The 23,188-nt window shown below is 42.2% G+C and overlaps 1 protein-coding gene across 1 annotated transcript in view; it reads left to right on the forward strand.

The window, feature by feature from the left end:
- The first annotated feature begins 213 nt into the window (after window positions 1-213).
- PRDM6 (PR/SET domain 6) overlaps window positions 214-23,188 on the forward strand; it is a 75,264-nt gene continuing 52,289 nt past the window's right edge. The window contains exons 1-3 of the mRNA XM_032676666.1: window positions 214-387; window positions 998-1,531; window positions 10,811-11,118. Of these exons, the coding sequence (XP_032532557.1) occupies window positions 1,006-1,531; window positions 10,811-11,118 (834 nt within the window). The 5' untranslated portion in view covers window positions 214-387; window positions 998-1,005. The remainder of the gene's footprint in view (window positions 388-997; window positions 1,532-10,810; window positions 11,119-23,188) is intronic.

Raw genomic sequence — 23,188 nt, forward strand, 5'->3', positions numbered from 1 at the left:
TTAAAAGTTGAGCAGGGAACAAAGTGGGGGAAGTTGCCAAAAAAAGGGTTCTGTATCCAGGCTCGCTGGTAACTTCCCGATCCCTCCCCTCCCTCTCCTACACGCCACACACACTTGTATTTTGCGCTGTCGTAAAACCCACGTGTCTCGCCCGGAGCCTGCCAGAGCCGAGCCGAGCGCCCGGCCGCGACTGCGATGCGCAGCCACGGCAGAGGGAGCCCGGCGGCTCGCAGCTAGCCGGCCCGCCGGTACCCGGCACCTGGAAGAGGATCACCCCGCTCCCTCGTGGACAAAGACCAGAGAAGTCTCTGCTCTCGGTCCTCCTCCTGCTCAGGCTCCCGGGGCTGCCGAAACCTCCGCCCGCGCAGCAGCGCTCATCCCGCTCAGGTAAGGCAGAGCCGGGCCGGGCACAGCGGGGCACCTTCGCGCGGGACAGGACTCTGCCGGGCCTCGTCCTCCGCCTCCAAACGCCAGCGTGGAAAGCAGGAACAGCCGGAGAGAAGAGACCCGCGTGCGTATGCGTGTAGCTGAACTTTTCTCCTCCTTCTCCTCCTCCCTGTTGTCAGCGGAGAGTCGTTTGCTCCCGCGAGGAGAGGGAAGGGAATGAAAGGGGAGGACAGTGCGTGCGCCTGGGATGGAGTGAGCTGAGCTCCTTGCGGGGCGGCCGGGGGCTTTTCGGCCACGGGTTGGCGTGACGGGATGCCCGGGTCTGCCCGCGTCCTGCCCGCGCTCCGGGGGACAGTCTTGTCGCCCCGGCCACCATGGTTCTCGTGTGTCCTCCCTGAGGTTCTTCGGGACGAGATTTTCTCCTGAGGAGCCCGGCACGGGCAGGGGAAGTGGCGTGAGTACGGTCTCGCCGCCGGTCCCGCACAGCCGCGGCAGAGCCCACGCGTGGCCCGGCGTGTCCGAGCGTGGAGAGCGCCGCGGGGTCGGGGCGGCCCTGCCGGGGCGGGGCGGGGGTCTCACATCTTCTATCCCCTTCCTTCCCTCTTTACAGGCAGAGCGATGCTGAAGCCCGGCGACCCCGGCGGATCCGCGTTCCTGAAGGTGGATCCCGCCTATCTGCAGCACTGGCAGCAGCTCTTCCCTCAGAGCAGCCAGCTCAAAAGCAGCGGGGCCCTCGCCCAGCTTCAGCCGCCCGAGAGAGCCGAGCCCCCGGCTGATAGCCTCCGCCAGCGCCCGACCTCCCTCTCCTCCGTCTCCTCCTCCTCTTCCTCGTCCACTCCGTCTTCCTCCTCCACCTCCTCGTGCGTCGCCGCGGCGGCCGCTTCCCTGGCCGGCCTGACCTCTCTGCCTGTGACCCAGCTCCCAGTCTTCGGCCCGCTACAGAGCTCGGATCTCCCAGCCGCAGGAGCGCCCACTCCCCTGCAGGGCAAGGACTTGTGCGGGACCGGCAGCGGCGGCAGCAAATGCGGCGACCGTGGGGTCGCTCGGTACCGCTGCACGGCCGAGGAGCTGGACTACTACCTGTACGGTCAGCAGCGCATGGAGATCATCCCCTTGAATCAGCACACCAGTGACCCCAACAACCGTACGTATCGTGCCCCTTCTAGCAGTTCTCGACCCTTCATCCTCCGCCTCTCCCCTCACTGGGCCGTCCTGGGGACGCTCCAGGCTGGGGGACCGCAGTTGGTGCCTGCACCGCTCTCCCTCCACGAGGAGCATGCTTCGCCCTGCCCTTCGATCCCTTGAGCTGCCTTTGAGTTGTTCCAAGTGGTTTCAGGAGACGGGCGGCAGCCCCTCGGTAGCAGTTTTTCTTGCCTGAGACCCAGGTCCTTCCCTGGAAGGCACGCTTCACCGGGAAGGCTGTGGTGGGGGTAGATTTCTTTCGGAGGCCTGCTTAGGAAAATGGATTCAGAAATGCTTCAGACCAACTTACCAGAAAGGTGGTCATTTCTTACCTTGCATATCTCACTCCGTTCCTACCTGGAAATCCCAGGCTTTGCTGCATACCCAGAAATCAATTACTCCTCCGATCTGGGCAGGGAAAAGTTGCAGTTTTCATCTCATGGTCGAGGACAAAGTTTTCCTCCCTCTTATCCGAGAGTATCGTTTTCCTTTAGACCTCGTTAACACGTCGCTGGTTTTAGTTTTCACCTTTATAGAAATGCATGACATGGTCATTTAATAAGCAAAACTGATTTCTAGACGAAAAAGTCTACATGAGTGTCAGAATTCATTTAGGACTTAGTGGATAGAAAGCGTTTAATACTGCTGCTGTTGCCAATTATACAGTCGTTTTTTGTTTGGTGTTTTTTTTGGGGGGAAGGGGGAGGGGAAGGGGTTGCCACTATTATTAAACGTCTGTATCGATGAGAGGTTTGTAATTTTAGAATCTGGTTCTGTCTCTCCTTTGTTCCTTTATCTGTCAATCCTATGCAACCAAGGAAATTCACGGGCTGAAAAGAACTATATGAACTCCTAATAGCTCAACAGTTCTATTACTAACATCCAGAGAACACGGATCTTCCCTTGTTATAACAGTGCACCATGGCTTCGGTGCCTGTACTTTTTTTTTTTGCATTGCTTTAAACACTCTCCTTTATACTAAGTTTTCTTAAAATTCTTTATTTTTTGGTTGTCCTTCTCAACCCCCGCTCTCTAAATGTCTATTTAAGGAAGGCTATTGAACAGACAAACGATACCCCAAGCCAGCAATCCATAAACACACGCCCAAGCAAAACGCGGATTCGTTTAATTTCATTTCAGATGCAGAGCTTGTTTCGAAAGTTTCCATGAAATTGTGTTGTGTCTTACTTAAATTGCCTAGATGTTAGCATAGTCTTGGGAGTTGGGTGTACTTTCAAGAGAAAAGTTGAGTCGGAGTTTGGTGGAGATTTTTCCCGCTTTCTTAACATTGCAAATCTTTCTGTATGGGATGTCGGCTTTGTTTTAAGCGACTTCCTCATGCTTAGTTTTACCCTCTAGTGAAACATGTTCACGTATATTTCTATTCTCGGGTGCAGAAAATGTGATCTCATAAATTACATACAGTACATGTAATCCGAAATGCACTTCAAATCGCCAACCGAACCGTTCAGACAATACATGTTTTACTTCTCGGAGCAGCTCCCTAAATCTAAAAGATAAAGGTTTTAAAAATAGAAAGGAAGATTAAAAAAAAGGATTTGGGGGGAGCATTTTTAAGAATTGAGTGGAATAATAGCACCCCGCAGAGTCGCAGGCGAAGCCTGAATATTTTCTTCCCAACTGCGATACTAAAGGGGAATTTGGGAAAGCAAACGGGTTGATTTGTCGCGTTCGGCGACGTGTGTGTTTCGCGTTCGGCTGGGACGGGGCAGCCCTCGCCGTCGGAAGCACGGGCAGGGTGCAGCCAGCGCCGTGTCGAGCTCTTTTTTTTTTTTTTTTCCCCTGCAGCTAGGTCTAAAAATTCTTACCATTGAACTTGTTTACAGGGCGACTGTCGCTCCAGTGGTCATTAGTTACCTTCGAGGGAAACTTTTAACGCGAATGTTTCAACCTTCTGGGGCCAGGTGCATTTGCTTTGGGCAACTCATGCCGTAAAAAAACAACAACAACAACAACAAAAAAAAAAATAAAAAGAAAAAGTGAACTGCAAATGCAGAAGGAGTGCGGGAACTGCATCCAGTACCGTGCCACGCACTCCACGCACTCGGACGATCAGGGGAACAAGTTGCAGGGCACGGGCCTGGCTGCCCCTGCGCGGCTCCCCGATTCCATGGGCAGGCAGGATTTCCAGCCGCCTTGACTCCCACCCTCAGTCTTCTTTCCGCACCAGAGGTGCCCGTTCGAGGGAAAGGAGGTGGCGGGCTGTGGGTGACGTGAGGAGCCGTCGACTTTAGTTTTTATACTTGTTTGCTGCACTTTCATCTTCGGGCAGCCCTACCGAGACACCGAGACGGGCTGGCTCTGCCCAACTTGGTATAAACCACCCCCCCGCCGGGACCGACACCCTCCCCAGAGCGGGGTCGCCGGCAGCCGGCCCTGCCGGGCCCAGCCTGCGCGCTGCGGGTGTCGGCAGCTCCCAGGCTTCTTCCCGGCTTCTAATCTTAGATGTATCTCCCTCGCCATCGGAGCGAGCGCCTCGTTTCCTCGTTTCCCCTACTTTCCCAAGCATTCCCCTCCCCCCCCCCCGAGCATCTCCTTCTCCGGGGCACCCCGCATCTCTCCGGTCTCCCGGGAGGACCCACCCGCTCGGGAGAAGCGTCGGCGAGCTCCCTGTGTGCCGCCGGGCGCTCTCCGTGCGGCCGGCCCGGCCCGGCGGGGCAGGGGAGGCGGCCGGGCCCTCCAGGGAAGCCGGAGCGGTGGCGGCGGCCCTCCCGGCCCCCGCCACCCCGCCTGGCCCTGCTCCGCAGCGCCTGGCCCGACCCGGCCCCGGGCGACCGCCGCGGGAAGATGAATGGGCGGCGGCTTCCCCATAGACACACGCCTTGATAGCCAAATATCAGTGCATATGGCACGGTCTTGAGCGAGGGAGAGGGCTGAGGGCCGTCACGGAGCTGCGGGTTAAGCGTCTGTGTGTAATTGTTTTAAATTGAAAGGGGATTAGCTGGGGAAAAATAATAATAATAATAAAAAAGGCAATTAAGAGACAAACCCCTAATTAGGGCCCTGCAGTCTTTACTCCCAGGGAAGTAAAGGGGATTATGTTAAAGCCCTGATAATGTAGCAGGCGGCTGGGGACGGTTTGCTTCCCAGCCCTGAATCTGGAACGATGAGGGTATTTCTGGGCGCTGGGGGAGGGGCGCTCGGAAGGCTAGGAGGAGAGCTCCTAGGGTGAGTCTGGGGGCTGCGGGGCCGGCTTGCTCCCGTGGAGGCTTGCCCCTAGCTGCTGGAGAGAGGCTTTTTCAATGAGAAGTCTGAGACTCCTCTACCTTCACCAGAAAGAACCAACCTGCCACTATAATAAATACGCTGTGTAAAACTGATGTGTCACGCGACCAAGCACTTTGCACGCCTCTTCCCATTCAATTTACAGGGAGACACTGTATATATAACAAACACGCTGTGAAGTGGATCGGTGTGGAAAATATTTGGATTTTTTTTTCCTCTAGGCTGCTGGTAACCTGTATGATTTAGCTATTTTACATCATTAGTTACCCAGAACCCTTAAACAGAGCAGATAGCCATACATTAGATTGAGGTTAGAGAAGGTGGTGACTGTTTATTTAGGGTGATAAAATGGTCCATCAGCAGTAATCTCCATCGATATGTGCCACCAGGAGATGAAGGATGAGGGGACAAGCCACAATTAATTGCCCTATAGTTTTGTAGGAGAGAGTGGAGCCGGTGCGGACTGAACTTCGATCTCCTCTCCCAGAGCCTATTCATCATCTCTACATTGTATATGGGGGTCTCTCAGGGGCAGAGGGTGGCAAGGTTTATCTACACACAATATTCTCCTACCCTTCTCATACCTGACACAGAAATTCAATTCATTCATACCTGTAGCAGAAGGCAGGAAAAATAAAGCCCACCTCCCCTCAACACACCCCCCCACCCGCCTCTTAAAAATAACCCGAAAGCCGCTCCACAAGCAGGACGGCCGCCCTGACCCACCCCAGGGCGCCCAGGCGGCCCTCGTACATCATCTTCCCTCGAGGAGCTGGCGCGGGGTGTGTCTGACCCCCGAGCGGGGTCTCGGACCCGGCGGCGGATCTTGCGCCGATGCGGAAGCGGAGCGAGGGCTCCGCTTTGTCTCCCCCGCGGCGGCGACGCTCGGAGCCCGACCGGGGTAAATGGCGAGAGGAACGAGGGGCAGCGAGGGGGAAAAGCCCGGGAAGGGAAGGGGTCGGGCGCCCGGGGACCCCGTGCCGGCCGTGGGTCTCCACCCATCGGCGGTGACTCGGCACCCTCGGCGCACCATCCGGGCCCTGGGGCAGCAGGCTGAGCTTGGTCCCTCTCCCTGAAACGAGTATTTAGAATAAATAAGCATATAAATACAGGGCACCGGAGGAGAAAATGCATCTGTGTTTTGTTCTCCTGAAAGTCTGCCTCGAGTCAGGCTGTCTGCGAGAAACTGCTCCTAATTTTGTAAAAGGAGGTTGATACCAGCTCGTTGATGAGGCAACTGAGGTACGAGGGAGGCCGTGATTCCCTGCAAAACTCCAGCCCTCAGGAAAGCAAAGGGTACTGTCTCATCCAGTCCACCCTCCCACTTAGCTGGGTACCCGGGCCCAGACAGGGATGCAGGGCCAGCTGTGGTGATTTATACTTGCAAGTGAATAATACCATGTGAAGTGATGGCCACTTACACTGGATACCTGAATGCTTGCGGTGAATTATGAAGCAGAAGGTCAGAGGCCACCCTTCTTTAATACCGGCAAACTGCAGGTATCCAGTATAACTGCACCTTTGAAGCGTATTATTGCTGAGACAAAAATGTATTTCTTTCATTTATTGTTACAGCTGGTTTGCTGGTTACAACCCTACCTTTCACTGACAAAAGCTTTCTCCTTTCAGATTTCCTTTAAAGCATGCAGTAGTAGTGATTTTTAGGTTAGATTAAACCAATCTAAGAGAAGAGTGTTTAGAATTCTGGTTTGGGTCAATGATATGTCCTTTTGCTTGGTTTTAGTACTTTTAAGTGTACTCACATGGAGTTATAGTGCTGGCATTACACTGTGTTCATTTTTATGGAGGCACATAAACAGTAACATATTGCAATTCTCCCAAAAGAGCCATATCAAACAGCTCCACTAGGAAATCCTTTAATTTTTTTTCCTTGCTTCCTTCTTTCCTTAATCCTGCTCTCTACAGAGTATGAAGGTATAAGTGAAGGACTGAACTCCTTCCAAAATGTTGGGCCATATCTGGCCCTGCAGTGGAGCGCTCCCACTGACCTTACCTTCTACATTTCCAGATTTTATCAGAAGACGCTCTGCTCTGGCTGCAGTCCTACTTTCTTTTTCCATTTTCAGCAAGTCCCTGAATTTTCTCACATTTCTCGCTTCTTGGATGGATTTAGGGCTTGACTGATGCTATTACCGAGAGTGGAAATGTTAATTTCAGCTGTTCTTGGAGAAGGCCTGTACTCACACAGCTGCTCTTCGAGGCTGAAGGCTCTTCGAGGAGGAAGGGCACAGTACATCTCTCCTTGTTACCCTGTGTGGAAGTTCTCTGGAAGGTTCACACTTGTACAATGTGCCTGTTTTATGTGAACTTCCCACACCTGCGTGGGTTGCCATCCAGTTTGGAGACTCCTGTAATGTCAGTGGACCACAATAATCCCCCTCTCAATTCCCCTCCTCCCTTCTTTTCCATGTAGTATTAAGTGAGTTGGTGCATTGCATTCCATTGTTCTCTGCAGGATACATAAACATGAAGATGATGCTGTTGATTCTACCTGTGGGGCAGGGCAGTGTGCAAGTCTTGGAGTTCCTGCTTTTTCCTCCTATCTGATGTTAAGGACATCCTTCCCTTGTCCTCTGAGTCAAAGGAATCCACTGCCTACAGTGATGGTCTTTAAATGGATGCCTCTACATATTATGCAAAAGTTAGTTACAGAAGAGGAAATGATGCACAGTAGCCTTTTTACTCAAGGCATGGTAAAATGGGGTCCCGCTCCTTATAACGTTTATGAGAATTTTTTTAAATTTTATTTGTATAATTGCATAACCACTTAAGATAAATGTATAAAACACCGAACTAAAAAGAAATTCAGTACTGCTTAGTATTAAAGACAGATTATCCCCCCCCCCATCAACAAGCCATTAGCCAAAGCAGTTTCAAAAGATGTTCCATTTTCCAAATTTTCAGCTTTGGCAGGACAAAGGGAAAGGAGCACAGCAGGGGATCAGATACTGTGGCTGCCAAGCGTTAAGACATTACCAGTGTTTTTGGACAGTGGAAAATAAATATCACCATGTGTGACTTTCTGTAATAAATGACAGTGACACAGGGTTTGTTTATACTCCTTGACAATTTCTTAGTTTCCTTTTATTGGAAATGTAGAAATAAAATGTTTAACCGACACTCATGCCCACATATTGCCAGGACAAAGTGAAGAAATTCTTGTTCTGGGCAGGTACATGTGTGTGCATTAAAAGTTATATATATGTTGTGGCAGGATGCAGGAAATTGTCACTGAAATTATCTGAATGGCATCATGAAGATGCCTTAGAATGTTTAATGTAAATTTCTCTGGAGACACAGTGTCTCTAAGAAAGCCATTAGTAATCAAGTAGCTATGAGGAGAGTTACACATCTAGAAAATGGTCAAAGAGTGCAAATAGATCAAAATCAGGGGCCTGTCCTGGGTGCTAATTGACATCATGGTTAGACATCATCTCTTTAAGTCCTCAGTTTTCCTATCAGATGTTTTCTTTCTAACTTGCACGGTTAGATGCCAGACTCATAGAATCATAGAACCATTTAGGTTGGAAAAGATCTATAAAGTCATCAAATCCAACTGTAGATTAAAGTGCTCAGCCATAATCTGCTTGAAGTGTATCATATGCCAAACTATTTGGAATTTCGGGTTTAGTTTTTGTTTTTCTTTCTTCTCTTTTCCTATTTAAGATCCTTTCCTATGTGACTTCCAATGCCAAACTCCAGTGCTGCCCCTAGCATCTTTGGATACGCCAAAAACACAGGGGTTTTTGATGATTGGTTTTGAAGGGGAAAGGGAAGAAAAGATGCTGTGGTGATACCTCACTTTCCAAACTAGCTGTGGAAATAATAACAACCAGAAAAAAAAAAAAAAAGCCCCGGCATGTACTTGCTGCCTTTTATTCATCATGCCTGGAACGGGCTGTTGGAATATTTGCTGCATAATAATCTTCTCTCAGGACCAGCCAGAAACGTTTTCCCTGGGGTCCTGCAAATCTCATCCTCCAACCACCTCTAATTGACGTGTCTGAGTGAGCAAAACCCTTCTGCAGTTGCGGCTTAACCCAACAGAAGAGTGGTTTTGCGGCAGGGAGTATGTCTTTAAGGCAAGGCAAAATTTCACCCTCCAGCCAGAAGTGGTGTTTTTGCCAACATAAGGGCGGTCCCCACTAGGGGGCTTTATTCTGCCGTGCTAGCCAGCTCTTCTTCTTCCTGCCTCCTGCCCTGACCTGTTAGGGAGGGATGGCATGGGGAGAGTTTCATAAGGAGACCTTCTTCTGCGGGGGCACCCGTCAGAGTAATGCACAACTCAGGGCTTGCTGGCTGGCTTTCTGCTAAAATCTGTAATCGATGATGCTGGTGGAGAACTTGGACAGACAAGCACCGTGTAGAGACACATGCATTTCCTGCAAGACTAGAAGGTGTAACGATTTTGAGGGAAATTAGCTTCCACATGTAAGTGACAAATATTTTCATGTTTCTGAATGCACCATTTTTGTATGATAGAATTTAAAAGAGGATGACAGGAAAGAGCGCTTAGGTAGCATGTCTGAAATTGGAGAATGCACATAAAACCCATACTTTGAAAATGCATCTTTTATTATCCTTTACTAGGTTTGACTGAATTGAGTGGAAGGTTTTCCTTTGGAGGATCTGTAGGAAAGAGGCCTACTTAATACACAGTGCATCCACCTCAGAAAGAAGAACATCTGAGTCAGGCCCCCTGAGAATTGATACTGTGGTTACAGGCAATCTAGCAAGTCTAAATCTGTGACATAGATGAAGAAACTCCAGCTTCTGTAGTGAATACTGTGTTCTGTTTTTATAAGAAGGGGTGTAAGTTCTATAAAATTATTAGGGGAAAGATGTAGGACTTGCTATATGAGTACTGTGACATAGTTATTGGGTTTTTTTTGTGTTTCTGGAACAAATTTATGTGAAAACCTTTATTGTGCTACACAAGTGAAATGTGCAGAAGATGGTAACTTATTTCAATTGATTTATTGTTATGTTAACTCAACGTATCTCCAGATTTCTTGAACATGAAACATTTTCCTGGAAGATGTACATCCATGGCATGTGCAATAGTGTGCAGTAGAAACATTTAACCAAAGTTTTCTTTTCTCGGGAAAGAAAAATGATTGTAGGATCTTCCCAAAACAGAATCACATTGTCCTTTATTAAAACAGTTAGGAAAATAAACATTTTTACAAACTGATCCTTTGTCATGCAAGTTGTTCACAAACCCAGATACGCTGTTTTTGGTGGGTTTTTTGCTGTTGTTTATTTCCCCCCTCGCCCCCCCCAACCTCAGCTAAATGTAACAGGCAAAGAACATGCATTTCTATTCAATAAAAAAAATATTCATGTGTGTGCTATAAATCAGTAATATTTGCTACATAATTTCAGTTTTAAGATTAGATTTGGGTTTAAGAAAGTTAACGTCCATGCATGATTCAATTTGTCATTCATGAGGTTCTGGTTTATTTATTCTATTTTCTAAACAAGCAGGCATGTACACACATGTTAATGTAAAAAGCAGAGTGAATGTTCATTTAAAATAAGGATTAAATGAAATCCAGTTCCAATTAAACCCTTGGGCTGAACTGTGGTGAGGCAAATGAGAGGGACTGGTAAGGCACTCTGTGCTTTAAAATGTCTTGCTGAAACACACTGGGGTGGTTTAAACGGGTTATTTATATTAGTCAAAAAATTAATCTTAAAAAACTATGTTAAAATAAATGAGTCTTGGCAGATCTGTGAACACGCCAGGCGTCTGCAGGGTTTCTGCCCAGCCTTTGGAATTTCTTATTTAGAGCTTTGGTGAAATTAGGAAAACCATCCAAAACAATGCACAAAGGGGCACGGTGTGTGAGTGCTGGGCTGCCATGAAATGACAGGAAAAGTTCTGGGATCTGCATGATCTCGCCCATGGCACTGGTGATGGTGGTGGCCAGCAGCACCACACTGATGGTGTTTTTCCCTCTTTGCCCCTCAGGATGTGACATGTGTGCTGACAACCGCAATGGTGAGTGCCCTATGCACGGACCCCTCCACTCCCTGCGCCGGCTGGTGGGCACCAGCAGTGCAGCCGCAGCAGCCCCTCCACCTGAGATCCCAGAGTGGCTCCGGGACCTGCCCCGGGAAGTGTGTCTGTGCACCAGCACTGTGCCTGGCCTGGCCTATGGCATTTGTGCGGCACAGAGGATTCAGCAGGGCACCTGGATTGGGCCCTTCCAGGGAATCCTGCTCTTGCCAGAGAAGGTTCAAGCAGGTGCCATCAGGAACACTCAGCATCTCTGGGAAGTAAGTTATCATCTTTCCTTCCTTGTCAAATTTGATCATTTTGAAGTAGACCTGGAGTGCAATTGTGTGTAGTAGTAGCACTGTCCACTAGCCATGGAAAAAAGCAAACAAACCCACAATTTAAGTAAGCTGAGCAAGCAGATTTGAAAATGTAAACAATGCAAGCAAAAGCCTTGCTGTACTAAAGGTAGCCAGAAAACCAGTGGATACCACAGATACCACAGTGGTTTACAGAAGAGCAGATTGCTGCAGATGCTGTGATGAGGAGTAGAGAGACATGGCCAGAGAAGTTTGAAGCTTACAAAACCCAGTGCTTTCTACATTTTGACCTGAATAACAAGAGCTGATGGAGCTCTCAGATCACAGCAGCAGCTATATTCATCTTAGAGTAGCACTTGTGGATTGAGATGGCATACTGCACCACGGCTGTGACCCACAGGCAGTCTGAGAAAGCTGCTGAAACAAAGGAAGGGGTCTATTCTACAGCCTTGCTTTTTGCACAATGAAGGTATTAGCACTTGTTCACAGTGTAGTTCAACTCTGGTGCTGTATTGACTGTGCATTCCCCTAATGATGCTTCCAGTGCTTTCATGTGAAAGCCACTTTCACATCCCCTCCAATTTTTATTTTTTTCTTTAATATTTGTCACTATCTTAGGGTAACAGTGATAACTGCTAGGAAAAATACATGATCCTGGTGTGTCAGAAACAGTTACTTTCTTCCTAGTATCTTCCATTCATTTTTTCTTTGATTTATGCTGAAAAGTGTAATTTTTTAGTTCTACTTAGTCGTCTGTGGCTGCAGCTTCTGCTCTCCTCGAGACTAACTGCTACAGTGAGTCATAGAAACATGTCCATAAATCTGCAGGTGGTATTTGCTCATCAAGACCGAATCCGAATCTTCAGAATATAAGGAGTCCATGAAGATGCAAAGAGGGTTTTTGCTGTCTTCAGGGAGTATAGAGTAAAAGTAAATGGATTTTTGAAAGATATTTAGTGGTGTGGAGTAGGAGTACCCGTGCTTTTCCTATATGTAAACAAATAGTAAAGAACATGTTGAGGTCTTTTTCTCAAAGTGTTTACCCAAGAGACCATTGTGGCAAGGAGATTTTCACATTAAAGAGTAAAAGATTAGCCTCAGAACACACTCAAAAGGTGCTCAAGAAAGCTGGATGACTTGCAATCATTAGAAGTTTTGTTGTTGCCTCCAGTGGAGATGGAATTTCTCTTGTACAGTATATATCGATGATTAGGTCTTAAATCTGTTCCTACCAAAGCCCAGTGATTATAATGAGAGAATTTTGGGATATATCATTAATCAAATATTTTTTATGGGACACTCGATGTTGGAGGCTTTATTTTAATTGTTGAGAGGGGTATTGTCATTTAGACTATTCTAATTAACAGAACATATAATAGTAAATTGAGCTTACCAGATCCACAGACTACATAAAATATTGAAATTTAGATAAAATAAATGGACTCAGAGAATTTTACATTGTCCATAAATATTTACGTTATCTTTTTTTTTTTATTATGAGTCAGTTTTATGCAAAATAAATTGCAAATCTTGACAATATCTTTTTTTTAAAGGCAAGAATTTTTAGTCGGATTTCAGGATAACTTAAAAACTGTTTTAAAACAATGAAAGAAAAACTAAAAGCAGAGAACAAAAAGAAGTTAAGCAAAAATAAGAAATAGTACTATTGTGCGTGTCAGATTCAGGCCATCAGCAGGTCTCAGCTGAGTTTTTTTGCGGGATTCCTTTTCTGTTCTTAACACACAACACAGATTTCCTGTTGTGTGAATTATCTTAAAAATAATAATTAAATTTAATTTATTATTAATGTATTGTTGGGCGGCTCATGGTCTTGAATTATTTCTGTCTTGAATTAATGACAAAAGCTGTTAGCAAAAAAGCACATACTCAAAGCTTTAGCTAAAAGTTTTGGCTGTTTCTCATTTGTTTTGACTTTGAATTTGGTGTGTTTTATATATCACAGAACAAATGTTTAATAAAGAAAAATTTAGTGAAAGAAAGTAATCAGAAAGTGTGTGTGATTTTACAAAACCTGACCTATGAAAATAAATAAAAGCAAATGAAAGTATGTATGTGAATAGACTGTATTCTTTTAGTCTATATGGTATGGGAGTGTGGATTAAATCACTGAAAATGAAAAAGGAATGACTCATCACTGTACCTTTATAATTTTGTGGCTTTAGTCAATTCTCTTCCACTAATATTTTCGAGATATCTGCAAATACAAGTCTGTCTACAGATTAGTTATTCAGCGTTAGGTCTTGATGGACCTTATAGAGAGAACTTCTCTTTCTTGGTATTGCAATAACTTTTTAACATTTTTCTCTCAGCACTGTAAAGTCAAGTTGATAGATATTTATTTTAGTTTACAGTTCTTTGTTTTCAGTGTACACCAGACAAATAGAAGTTCTATTCCAAAGACTTTTCAAGAGTAGTTACTGTTTTGGTGGCTTTTTTAAAAACTCTTTGTTGTGGGAAACATCAGAGGCACCGCATTTAATGTATAGCTCAATCTTATGGAAATATGCTTCAGTCTGTCTGCACAAGTGTTCCCACCATGCATTCGATGTTAGCTTTGTATGTAATCCATACAGCATAATGTACAACAATTCAGAGTAAATTACATACCATTCCGTTAGCTCGCAACAGGCCTTGACACCTATGGGTGTTCATGAGAAATTATAGAGTTCTCTCACAATCATCCAAGATGTTTTTTTATAACTTACAGAAAGATAAGCCTTTCAGAAAGCCAAAAATATTAGTCATTTTCAGTTGTAGTGCTTTTTTTTCCCCTTTGGCCCACTTCTAGTCAATCCAGAGTTTGCTTGTGTTTTATAAAAATACAATAAACTCTGATTTGTTTAAAACAAAAACAGGACTGGGTGTATTAAGTAAACACTCTCTTTGGTAATACAGGCATTTTTTCCAGCAGTGCTTGATAATATTTCTGATCCCCCTCCTTTTTTTTTTTTTTTTTCTGAAGTAGTGAGAATAATTCTTTTGTTATTGCAAAGCAAACAAAGACTTTCTCAGCAATTAGGTCTTACTGATGAGAACGAGATAATTTTTCCCTAATGTGTTTTCTAATAAAGAAGTGAAAAGGCACACTTGATTCCAACATATATGAAAACATTATCTCAATTATTAATGTGTCCTTTCTCCCTGGAGATAAATTAATCTAGTTGCACATGGTTTCCCCTTTCTGTTTAACATCAAAATTTAATAAGAGCAGACTTAAGGAAAGTATAAGATATCCACTTAAATTCTATTAGAAGAAAATAAAGAAGTTTAAAAGGAACTACATGTTGGTAGTTGCAGTTTTTCAGGCTCCAAACTTTAAACTGTGAATTCTGGAAACAGCCAATTTGTAAATGGTCTTTTCCCCTGCAAATGCAGTTTAGACGAAAAACTTTTATTGACAGACATATCAAAGGATACAGTCTTACAGTTTCCTTTTCTTCATGTGCCTGATAAAGAGTTTGCTGTCTTATTTACTTACTTATTTATTTATTTGATCAGAGGTCAAATAGTTATTTTTTTCTTAGAACAGTCCAAGAATGTAAAATATATTATTTCACTTTATTTTAGCTTGACTTAATTCAAGGTTAGCATTTCTGGGAGAAATGCTTTTTCATATGCCACTTTTCTTACAGGGATGAGCAAAATATACATACATCAGGGAGTTCATTAGTGAATACAAAGTGGTAAACCAGTGTAACTGATTTTTCCCTTAATAATTTCTCCCCTCCCCTCCCTCCCCTCCCCTCCCAAATTAACTGATCCTACTAGAAAGGGTGCATGTCATCTTAATAAAGTACCATTTTGGTACTTATTGGTCTTTTTGTGTCTCAGCTGAAGCAAAAGAAAATATTGTCTTTGACTTCATCTGGACCAAGAACAGTCAATTTGCTGGGATACGTGTTGGCCAGAGCCCATGCAGCAATACTATAAACAAATTAATATGCACAGAGAATCCTTACCTTTCAAATGAAGCACTCACTCCAGCTGTGGTGAAAGATTTGTATTCAGATTCTCAAGCCTGTAGTTTTGGACTAAATTCGCTGTTACAGCAAAGCACTGGGGGATAGAATTATGTGCATGCCGGCGTTCTATTAAAGTGAAAATTATGTTTCTCAGCAATCCATCATCTAGTATTCTAGACTGCTTGTCAGCCTTGTTTCAACGTTGTCATGTTCATGAAATTCAAATAATTTTGTCTTGGAAAAAACCCTTAGTTATACTACTATTATATCTTAAATTATGCAGAGTAACAGCTGGTGCCGTTCTGTTACTTTCTTGTTTTACCATTTTTGTGGATTTTGCATTGTTTATCAGCCTTGCATTTATTTTCCATTGAAAAAGCACAATAAATTTTAGTTTTACATGGATTTTAAGTTCTCATACTGCCTACTGGAAATATCCATGATGTTGTGTTCAGTAGCTTGCTAAACTGTAAATTCTGTATGAAGTGCCACAGCTTCCTTAATGTGTGTATCCTAGGAGAAAATTGTGCTAAGCCATTACAAAGCAGCTTGCTATCATTAGTACTTCTGGATCACTTAGTATCACATTTTTCTAGATAACTTCTGTATGTTACAGATTCCTTTCTTAGGGTCAATGCAAAGTTGGTTTGATCACAAAGGTATATGGGAAGGTACTTTATATTGCATAATTTTTGTTCTTAGAAAAGCTAAACTAAACATTGATGTTTCTTTTAGAAGCCTTGTGATTTTTTTAAGACTTTCTCACGCATTATCTTCATGTATCTCCTTGTTTTTGGTATCTTCATTTGATCTACAGAATGATCTACAACAAATCTTCATATATCTACAGTAGATGTACAGATCTAATGTATGCCTGGCAGATAAAAAAGCCTAAGCACACATGAAACAAATCTAATTTAACATGGGGGCAGATTTCTCTTCCTATTTCACAAAGTGAAGTTTGGACTAAACTTTGGTGTTTGGAGTTGGATACAGCCCCAGAATTTTAGCAGTGTTACTGAAAATAATAGTTCTGAGGACTGCATGGAACATGCACATGTCTGGACACACACTATCCCCAGAAAAAAAAAAAATTTAAATTGCCAGATCATGCAGGGACTGTCTGTTTTTCCATGGCACATAATCTCACCTTGGAGATTTTATTATGTAATATGCAAAAATACTGAAGCAGAACACAAATAAATATAAAAGCTCAATTCTGTCCTTGTTTGACCACTACCTTTCTGCATAGCTGAAAAGTGATCCAATCACAAATATTATGGAAATATTTGACCTTTTTTTTTTATTAGTTAATAAAAGCAATTTCCACTGTTGGATGAAATCTAGTTTGTAAGGCCCAAAATTAAAATTAATTCATGACATCATTAACAGCTAATTATTTCTACTGACTTTTGATTCAAAATTAGTGCATAAAAGCAGTACTTTAATGTCCTAGATGCATGTCCCAACAGCTTTATGTACCTGATGCCAATAATGTATTTTTTACAGATTTGACAAGGTGAAACTGCACTATGCGCTTTTCCAGATGGTGGTGATGCTCAATATTTTGCAGAACTGTCTCAATCGCTGCTCTGTGGGCTTTTGTCCCCCAGATTCCATGGCATCAAATGTGCAAGAACTTTAAAGTGTAGACCTTTGAGCAATTGCTTAATGTAAAAGCTGGAAAATTCAGCCCAGGGTATACTTTCCCTTCACACATTCGGCACCTTTTCCAGATAAGTTACAGAATTCCATTATCCAAATTGTTACACATGTGTGACAGAGGTTGACCTTTAGTCATGTCAATCCTTTTTGTGTAGGCCTCGGGCTCCAGCCTAATGGCTCAAAGCCTGATTTACTCACTGTAATAAGGGCAGGAGGTCGAGCAATTGTCAGCTTGCCTGCTCATACTCGTTGCAGAGCCTGGTTGAAGGCTGTTAACACAAAGCTTTTCAAAGTGAATTTACAACCACCACCACTGACATAGGCCAATCAGTACACCATAAATGTCAGGTTAGTGAGATTGAGCAGTAAGTAAAGCACTGGCAGCCCACTATTGGCTGAAATCAATTGCTCAAGGTTTAACTGAGAATAGCAATCCATGTACGACTAAGTCTGCAGAACCGCCTTGAGGGTGGAAAACGACTTGGAGGGTGGTTTAGGTAGAAATACTCACCAGCCACAGCCATGGCATCATGTCCTGCTTTTTTGTTTCCATATAAACTGATGGTATCCATGATCAAAAAGTTGTTGGACCTGCCTCTTGGTTATGGTAATAAGATCGTTCTTTTTTTTTTTTTACCTATGGGGAAAATAAAAAAAAAAAAAAAGGAAAAAAAGGAGAAAAAAAGAACAAAAAAGGTAAACCAGTGTGCTGTCTTAACTGGACAAAGAAAACTAGGAAATTTTTTAGTGTGTTATTTCAGTAATACTCTACTATTTTTAGTCCTCAGTTCCCAGAGGGCTTTTTCATGAGGAAACTGTGTTGTTTTTGCTGTTGGCATGTAACTGGAAACTATCACGGATTTCACTAATGAGTGATTATGTACCTGATGGTCTGAATATCCATGAGATGTAGTTACCCACAAGACTGAATGTTTTTATCATTTTGTGTAGTGACAGCTTGGACAACAATTCATTTGGCTTTGAAAGCATCAGCATTAAAATGTAGAAATCCATTAAAATGCTGTATGCCAGGATTTATAAATTAGGCAATTTCCTTGATTATTGCAATCATTTACAAAATTGATTGTCCCAGTGTGGTACAGGCAGATTTCAGCAATGGTCATTGACAACAAGCACATCCTCTAATATCTATACTCATTGTTCCCTGAAAGAAAAGCCACTCTACTGTAAGGTTATTCTCCATCTCAAGGTCAATTATGCATTGAAAAATCTACTAATGTAGAAGATCACACACCTTTAAAAGAGAACCACATCAACCATTTATAGACTGTAATGGTAACCCAAACACTTATTTTTAATTCTGTTTGTAATTTCATTGATGGCCAAGGCATTCACTGGAATCTGTAGCGCATAAACTTTTTGTGATTTGCTATTGAAAGGTAAATAATTTTGGCAAATTGCAGCTCTAAATATTTATTTGATTGAAGATTTAAAATCAATAATATGTTTTATTTGTTGCATCTTAAAGTTCTAATTAACCAATAGATATAGTGTCCAGTTACTTGGTTTGGGTCAATTATTTCTGCAAGACACAATCAAGACAATATGTCACAATGCAAATATGCTCTAGAAGTTTTCCTATATTAAAACAAATACAATAAAGCCACAAAGTGCTAGCCACCAACCACAAAACCACAGTGCTTTCTACTTGCATGGAAAAAAGCAATTTGCATGGTAAAACTCTATAAATTCTAAAGCTTAAAATGCAAGTGATTTCAGGAGATTCTTTTGCAAACTGTACACGACATCCAGTCATAGCTGACAAAAAGCTAATTTGTATCGGGCTTCATGCATATTACGAGCTTCCAGGACTAATATCCTGCAGTTGTTAATCAGTCCTTGCTCAGACAAGCTAGCCATTGATGTCACTAGGAACTTTGGTTTTATGAGGTCTTCAGGTATGACCGAATAACACAGTATCACTGTAATCACAATTCTTAAATCATTTTTTCCAAAGACACGCCAAACATTCTTTCAGATCTGCAGAACCACTTGCATATTGTCTGCCACTGTCCATACAGTGACAGTAGAATGCAGTTAACGTAAAGGTAACCTTGTATAAATGCATTCACTTGACCTAAAGATATTATTTTACCCTGAAGAAAGGGAGGATTGTGTTGCCAGTGACTATGTGGTAGTGCATTGTGTTTAGTTAGATTAGTATCAAAGAAAAAATGTGGGGTTTTTGGTACATTGAAAAAAAGTTTGCAACTCATAAATGTATTGTTTGTACTACATTGCATATTTGTTGCCTGGATTTAGCAAGATGTACATAAACAATTCTGTATTTTATCAGTAATTCAACCCGATACTTTCTGTGCAGAGACCTACTGATGTATAAGAAGGGAAATTTAGTGACCTGAGGGCATTTGTAAAGATGTTTTGTATGTGGAACCAAAAAGTAGGAAAAAGTGGTTTTATCATGACTACAAGTTTCTACTGAAATAGAGGCCATGAAGGCTCTATTATTCGTGTTGTTCACTTGTAATGGATATCTGAATTTGGAAATAGAGTATTTATCACAATAGAGTATTTATCACAATCCTAAACTAGAAATCTGATATTAAGTGAAGTGTCATCTGTTAAGCATAGGAAGTAAGCAAATCTAGGGTTCACTATTTTTACCCAGGCTAATCTTTCAGTTGTGTAAAGGTCAGTGTTTTGATATTTTTAAATATTTTATATGTTCTTTTTGCCTGATGCCATGTCAGCATTCACTGTGGAAATCAGCCTGTCAAAAGAACTCTTATAGCAGTACGGATTAGTGACTGATACTATTTTTAGATGATAATTTTACGAAAAGGGCTCACCATTGAAGCAAAAACTAATTTTGGAAAAAAACGTGTTTTATTTTCTATATTGTATTTCTATTATTTCTTTTCCTATATCTGTTTCTGTTTCTATTTCCTTTTTAAGTTGTCTTGAATGCTGTCTCCATTTCCATTGCTCCAGTAAAAGAAGATGAATAAAATGGACAATTACTTAGACAAAAATGAGAAGTACTTTTGTTCTGTGTTGGTTTTTTTTTCCAGTTTGTAAAATCAGTTGCTAATAAAGCACATCTTAATTTCCAGTTGGAGATGTGAAGAGAGAGAAGTAGATATTAACCTAGGTTTGTGTTAATTAATTTTATTGTGACCAGCAAGGTTTCAGTGACAGCAAAGTGACGTTTGTCCACAACTAAAAAATTATTTGTCTTTCAGAATAAACATTCTGAGAAGATTTGACTTTTGATGGTAGAAAACCAAAAACTATTAAAAAAAATTTGATTCTCACCCACAACAAAGGACCATTCACCATTTCAGAGCAGAAAGACTGGTGTACTGCTTGATTAGGTGTTCTAGATGCCATGTATTTGGAAAATTCAGTATGAAACACTAACATTTAGTGAATATAATTTTTTTTTTTAACTAATGCAAAAATAACATCACAATACTTAAACAAAACTAATAAATTCATGGGAAAAAAAGTTTGATATTTAAAAATATTTGCTTTTCATCCAAAGGTGTAAGTTACAGATTAGTTTGTGACCAGTTCTAACAGAAATGCACAAAAAGTGACAGAGACCTGCAAATTTCACTGAAGGCTGCTGTAACCCTTTGGGGTAGTTATCAAAGTGTATGCTAAGACCTTAGCTGTGTTTTCAGCAGTGTCCTCTTTTCCATGGACCCAAACCTGTGTATTGTTAAGTACCATGTCCTGGCTCCGGCATTTTGGTTCCTTGATAAATCTGAGGTCTTGTTCCTGTGTAGGGACCAAAAGTTTTCAACCCACTGAACCTCTTTTTTTTTTCTTTCATGGACAAACTCTGTAGAGTTTAATTTGCTGTGTATCTTTCAGCATGTTTAAAAGTCAGGTGATGAGTTTAGAAAGATCAATTTCTAATGAAATTTTATCACAAAGATAAGCAAAATGAAGATGAACATTAGTATTTTCTCAGACCACACACTAAGCATGAAGATGTTTAGGAAAAAAATGGGTACCATATTGATGATCAAATCTTTGCATCAGTTTGTCTCATCTGAATTTCATTCTCTTTTCTGATCAAACCAAGATCACATTCAAGTTACTTGGAATAACAGGTAGTATTTTAAGAATATTAACCTGTTAGCTGGTTTCTCCAGAATGGTACTGACATTTCCCCAGTCTAGGGATTTGGTGAATTTCCAGCAGTGAGGACTCTTCAGAAGAAAACTTGTGGCCTGAGCTCAGGGGTGTCTGTAGCCCACCCTATGGCAGAGGTACATGTTAGAGTAGTCTATGTATCTGAGCCTGGGTGGGCTGAGAGTGCAACTCCAGCTGAGTAGCTATTTGACCTTGGGTCTGCCATTCCCAACAAAAGATGGCTGAAGGTCAGGTTGAGGTCTGTAGGCTCCCTATCCTCCAAACACTACATTTGTCTGTCTCTTTTCTTAACCTTTGTGAGTTTTTGTTTACTTAATAAGATGCTAATTTTCATGCCCTAATTACGCAAAAGTGGCATGACCCAGAGACAATAGTGTGGCAGAAGTTTTACCTCATTGTCTGAAATCAATTTTTCTTTTACTTTTGAAAGGCTAATTTATGTACAATTTTATAGTTTGCTGCCAAGCCAAATCAGATGATTTCTCATTCAAAGATATAGTAACTGTCATTTTGGATCAGTCTAAAGGCTGGTAGAGTCTTAATCTGCTTAATCCTTCATTCTTAGTTTATATTTCTTCCACATTATTACTTATCTCTTCCGAAATCTCACAGGTCTTCATATTATACTTTACACTAATCTTTCACACTCTATGGCCTGCATGTCATGGTGGCTGTATTTATGATCAGAAATAGCTAGCAGTGCCTCTCAGGATGCTATCAATCACAATTTGGAATAACAATGATAGCCACTGAAGTTTGTGCAGTGCATTCTGCCCTCTCTGAAGCTGAGCAGCACATGGCTCCTGTACTGCACCCAGACACTGGCTGGTGGGCAGGTTAGGAAAAACGCCCCTTTCTCTGTCCCATTTGACTTTCAATCATCTGTTTTAAGGGATGAAATGCATCAAGAATTTAAACTTTCTGTTGCATCCACAGAGAAAGCAGCTGGATACAGTGATAGATAAACTAAAGCAATTCCATTTCTTGGCAATAATTTATTATTAGAGTCAACTTGGTGAAGGTATGGACCACCATACCTGCCATTGTGTCTGTTTCACTATTTTTAAACTTTTCTTACTTTTGTTTTATTATTTCCTACTTTTTAATATTTTTATTAATTTCTTATTAATTTTATTATTTATTACTGTAAAAATCTGAAATTAAAAACGCTTTTTGTGATTTTTGCTCAAAAATATGTGCATTTGTCTCAGTGCTTCCTGCAAAGGGAACAAATATTCTGGCATTTTCATTCTGTGGGGAAGGTGATTTTATTTATTTGGAGAATTAACAGTAAGCTTGCTGTAGAGAGCATCCATTTTAACTGTCATCAGACATTAACTGTGGAAAAAAATTTTTCTCTTTGAAAGGCAAAGCTGGACTGGATGTCAATTAAGATTTTGACATTTAATTCCACTGCTTTATTAAAATAATGCTACAGCCATTCCTTTCAACTTGGTATTGACTAATCTGGTAAATCTCTAACAGAACTAATGTTGAGAAATTTCTATATAAGAAAGACTTTGTAGTTCAGCATCCAAGGATCAGATTGCCACAGACTAAAAGTCTGACTGAATTTCTCCCTCCTTCATGCTCTTTGAAAGTCTCAACACGAAAATCATAAAGCTGGATATGTTTTTCTCAGCAAATTCATCTATAGAGGCTGAAAAAATGGACCTTTAGATTATAGGGAAAATTGGGGCAACAGACAGATGCAGGTGGCTAAAACGGTGTGTTTGAAGAAGATGGAGAGCAGGACACCAAGGCAATGTAATGCCAGTGAGTTCGGAGAAGGAACTAGGGCTTTCTCAGACTATGACTCTTGGAGAAGATTACTGCCATTCTTTCTCTTTGTTCCCAAAGATTACAGGTAATTTTACCACTCTCTGAAAAACCAGGCTAGACTCATCTCATGAACATTACGGTGCTATCTATTACTCAGTTTTTTTGCTGATGCTGTCTAATGATGAGCTGTGGACATCCCACAGAAAGTCATAGGCAAAATATTAAAAAATGGTAGCATCCAGAATTAGTAATTTTCACCTGCATGTTCTCATGATTTTCTGCTCTGGGTTTTTCCCACTCTCTTGTGGATAAAGTTAAATATTTTATCTTTTTCAAGATTTCAAAACCTGCAAGTACTACAGAAGATAGCCTTGTGAATATTCTTGAGTATGCAAAGCTTTTCTCAGACAGCATTTGGTGTCCTTAGCATTGCAATGGGAAATATGGTATCACAT

Source organism: Chiroxiphia lanceolata, chromosome Z, assembly GCF_009829145.1.
Source record: "Chiroxiphia lanceolata isolate bChiLan1 chromosome Z, bChiLan1.pri, whole genome shotgun sequence".
In the NCBI taxonomy this organism is placed as follows: domain Eukaryota; kingdom Metazoa; phylum Chordata; class Aves; order Passeriformes; family Pipridae; genus Chiroxiphia; species Chiroxiphia lanceolata.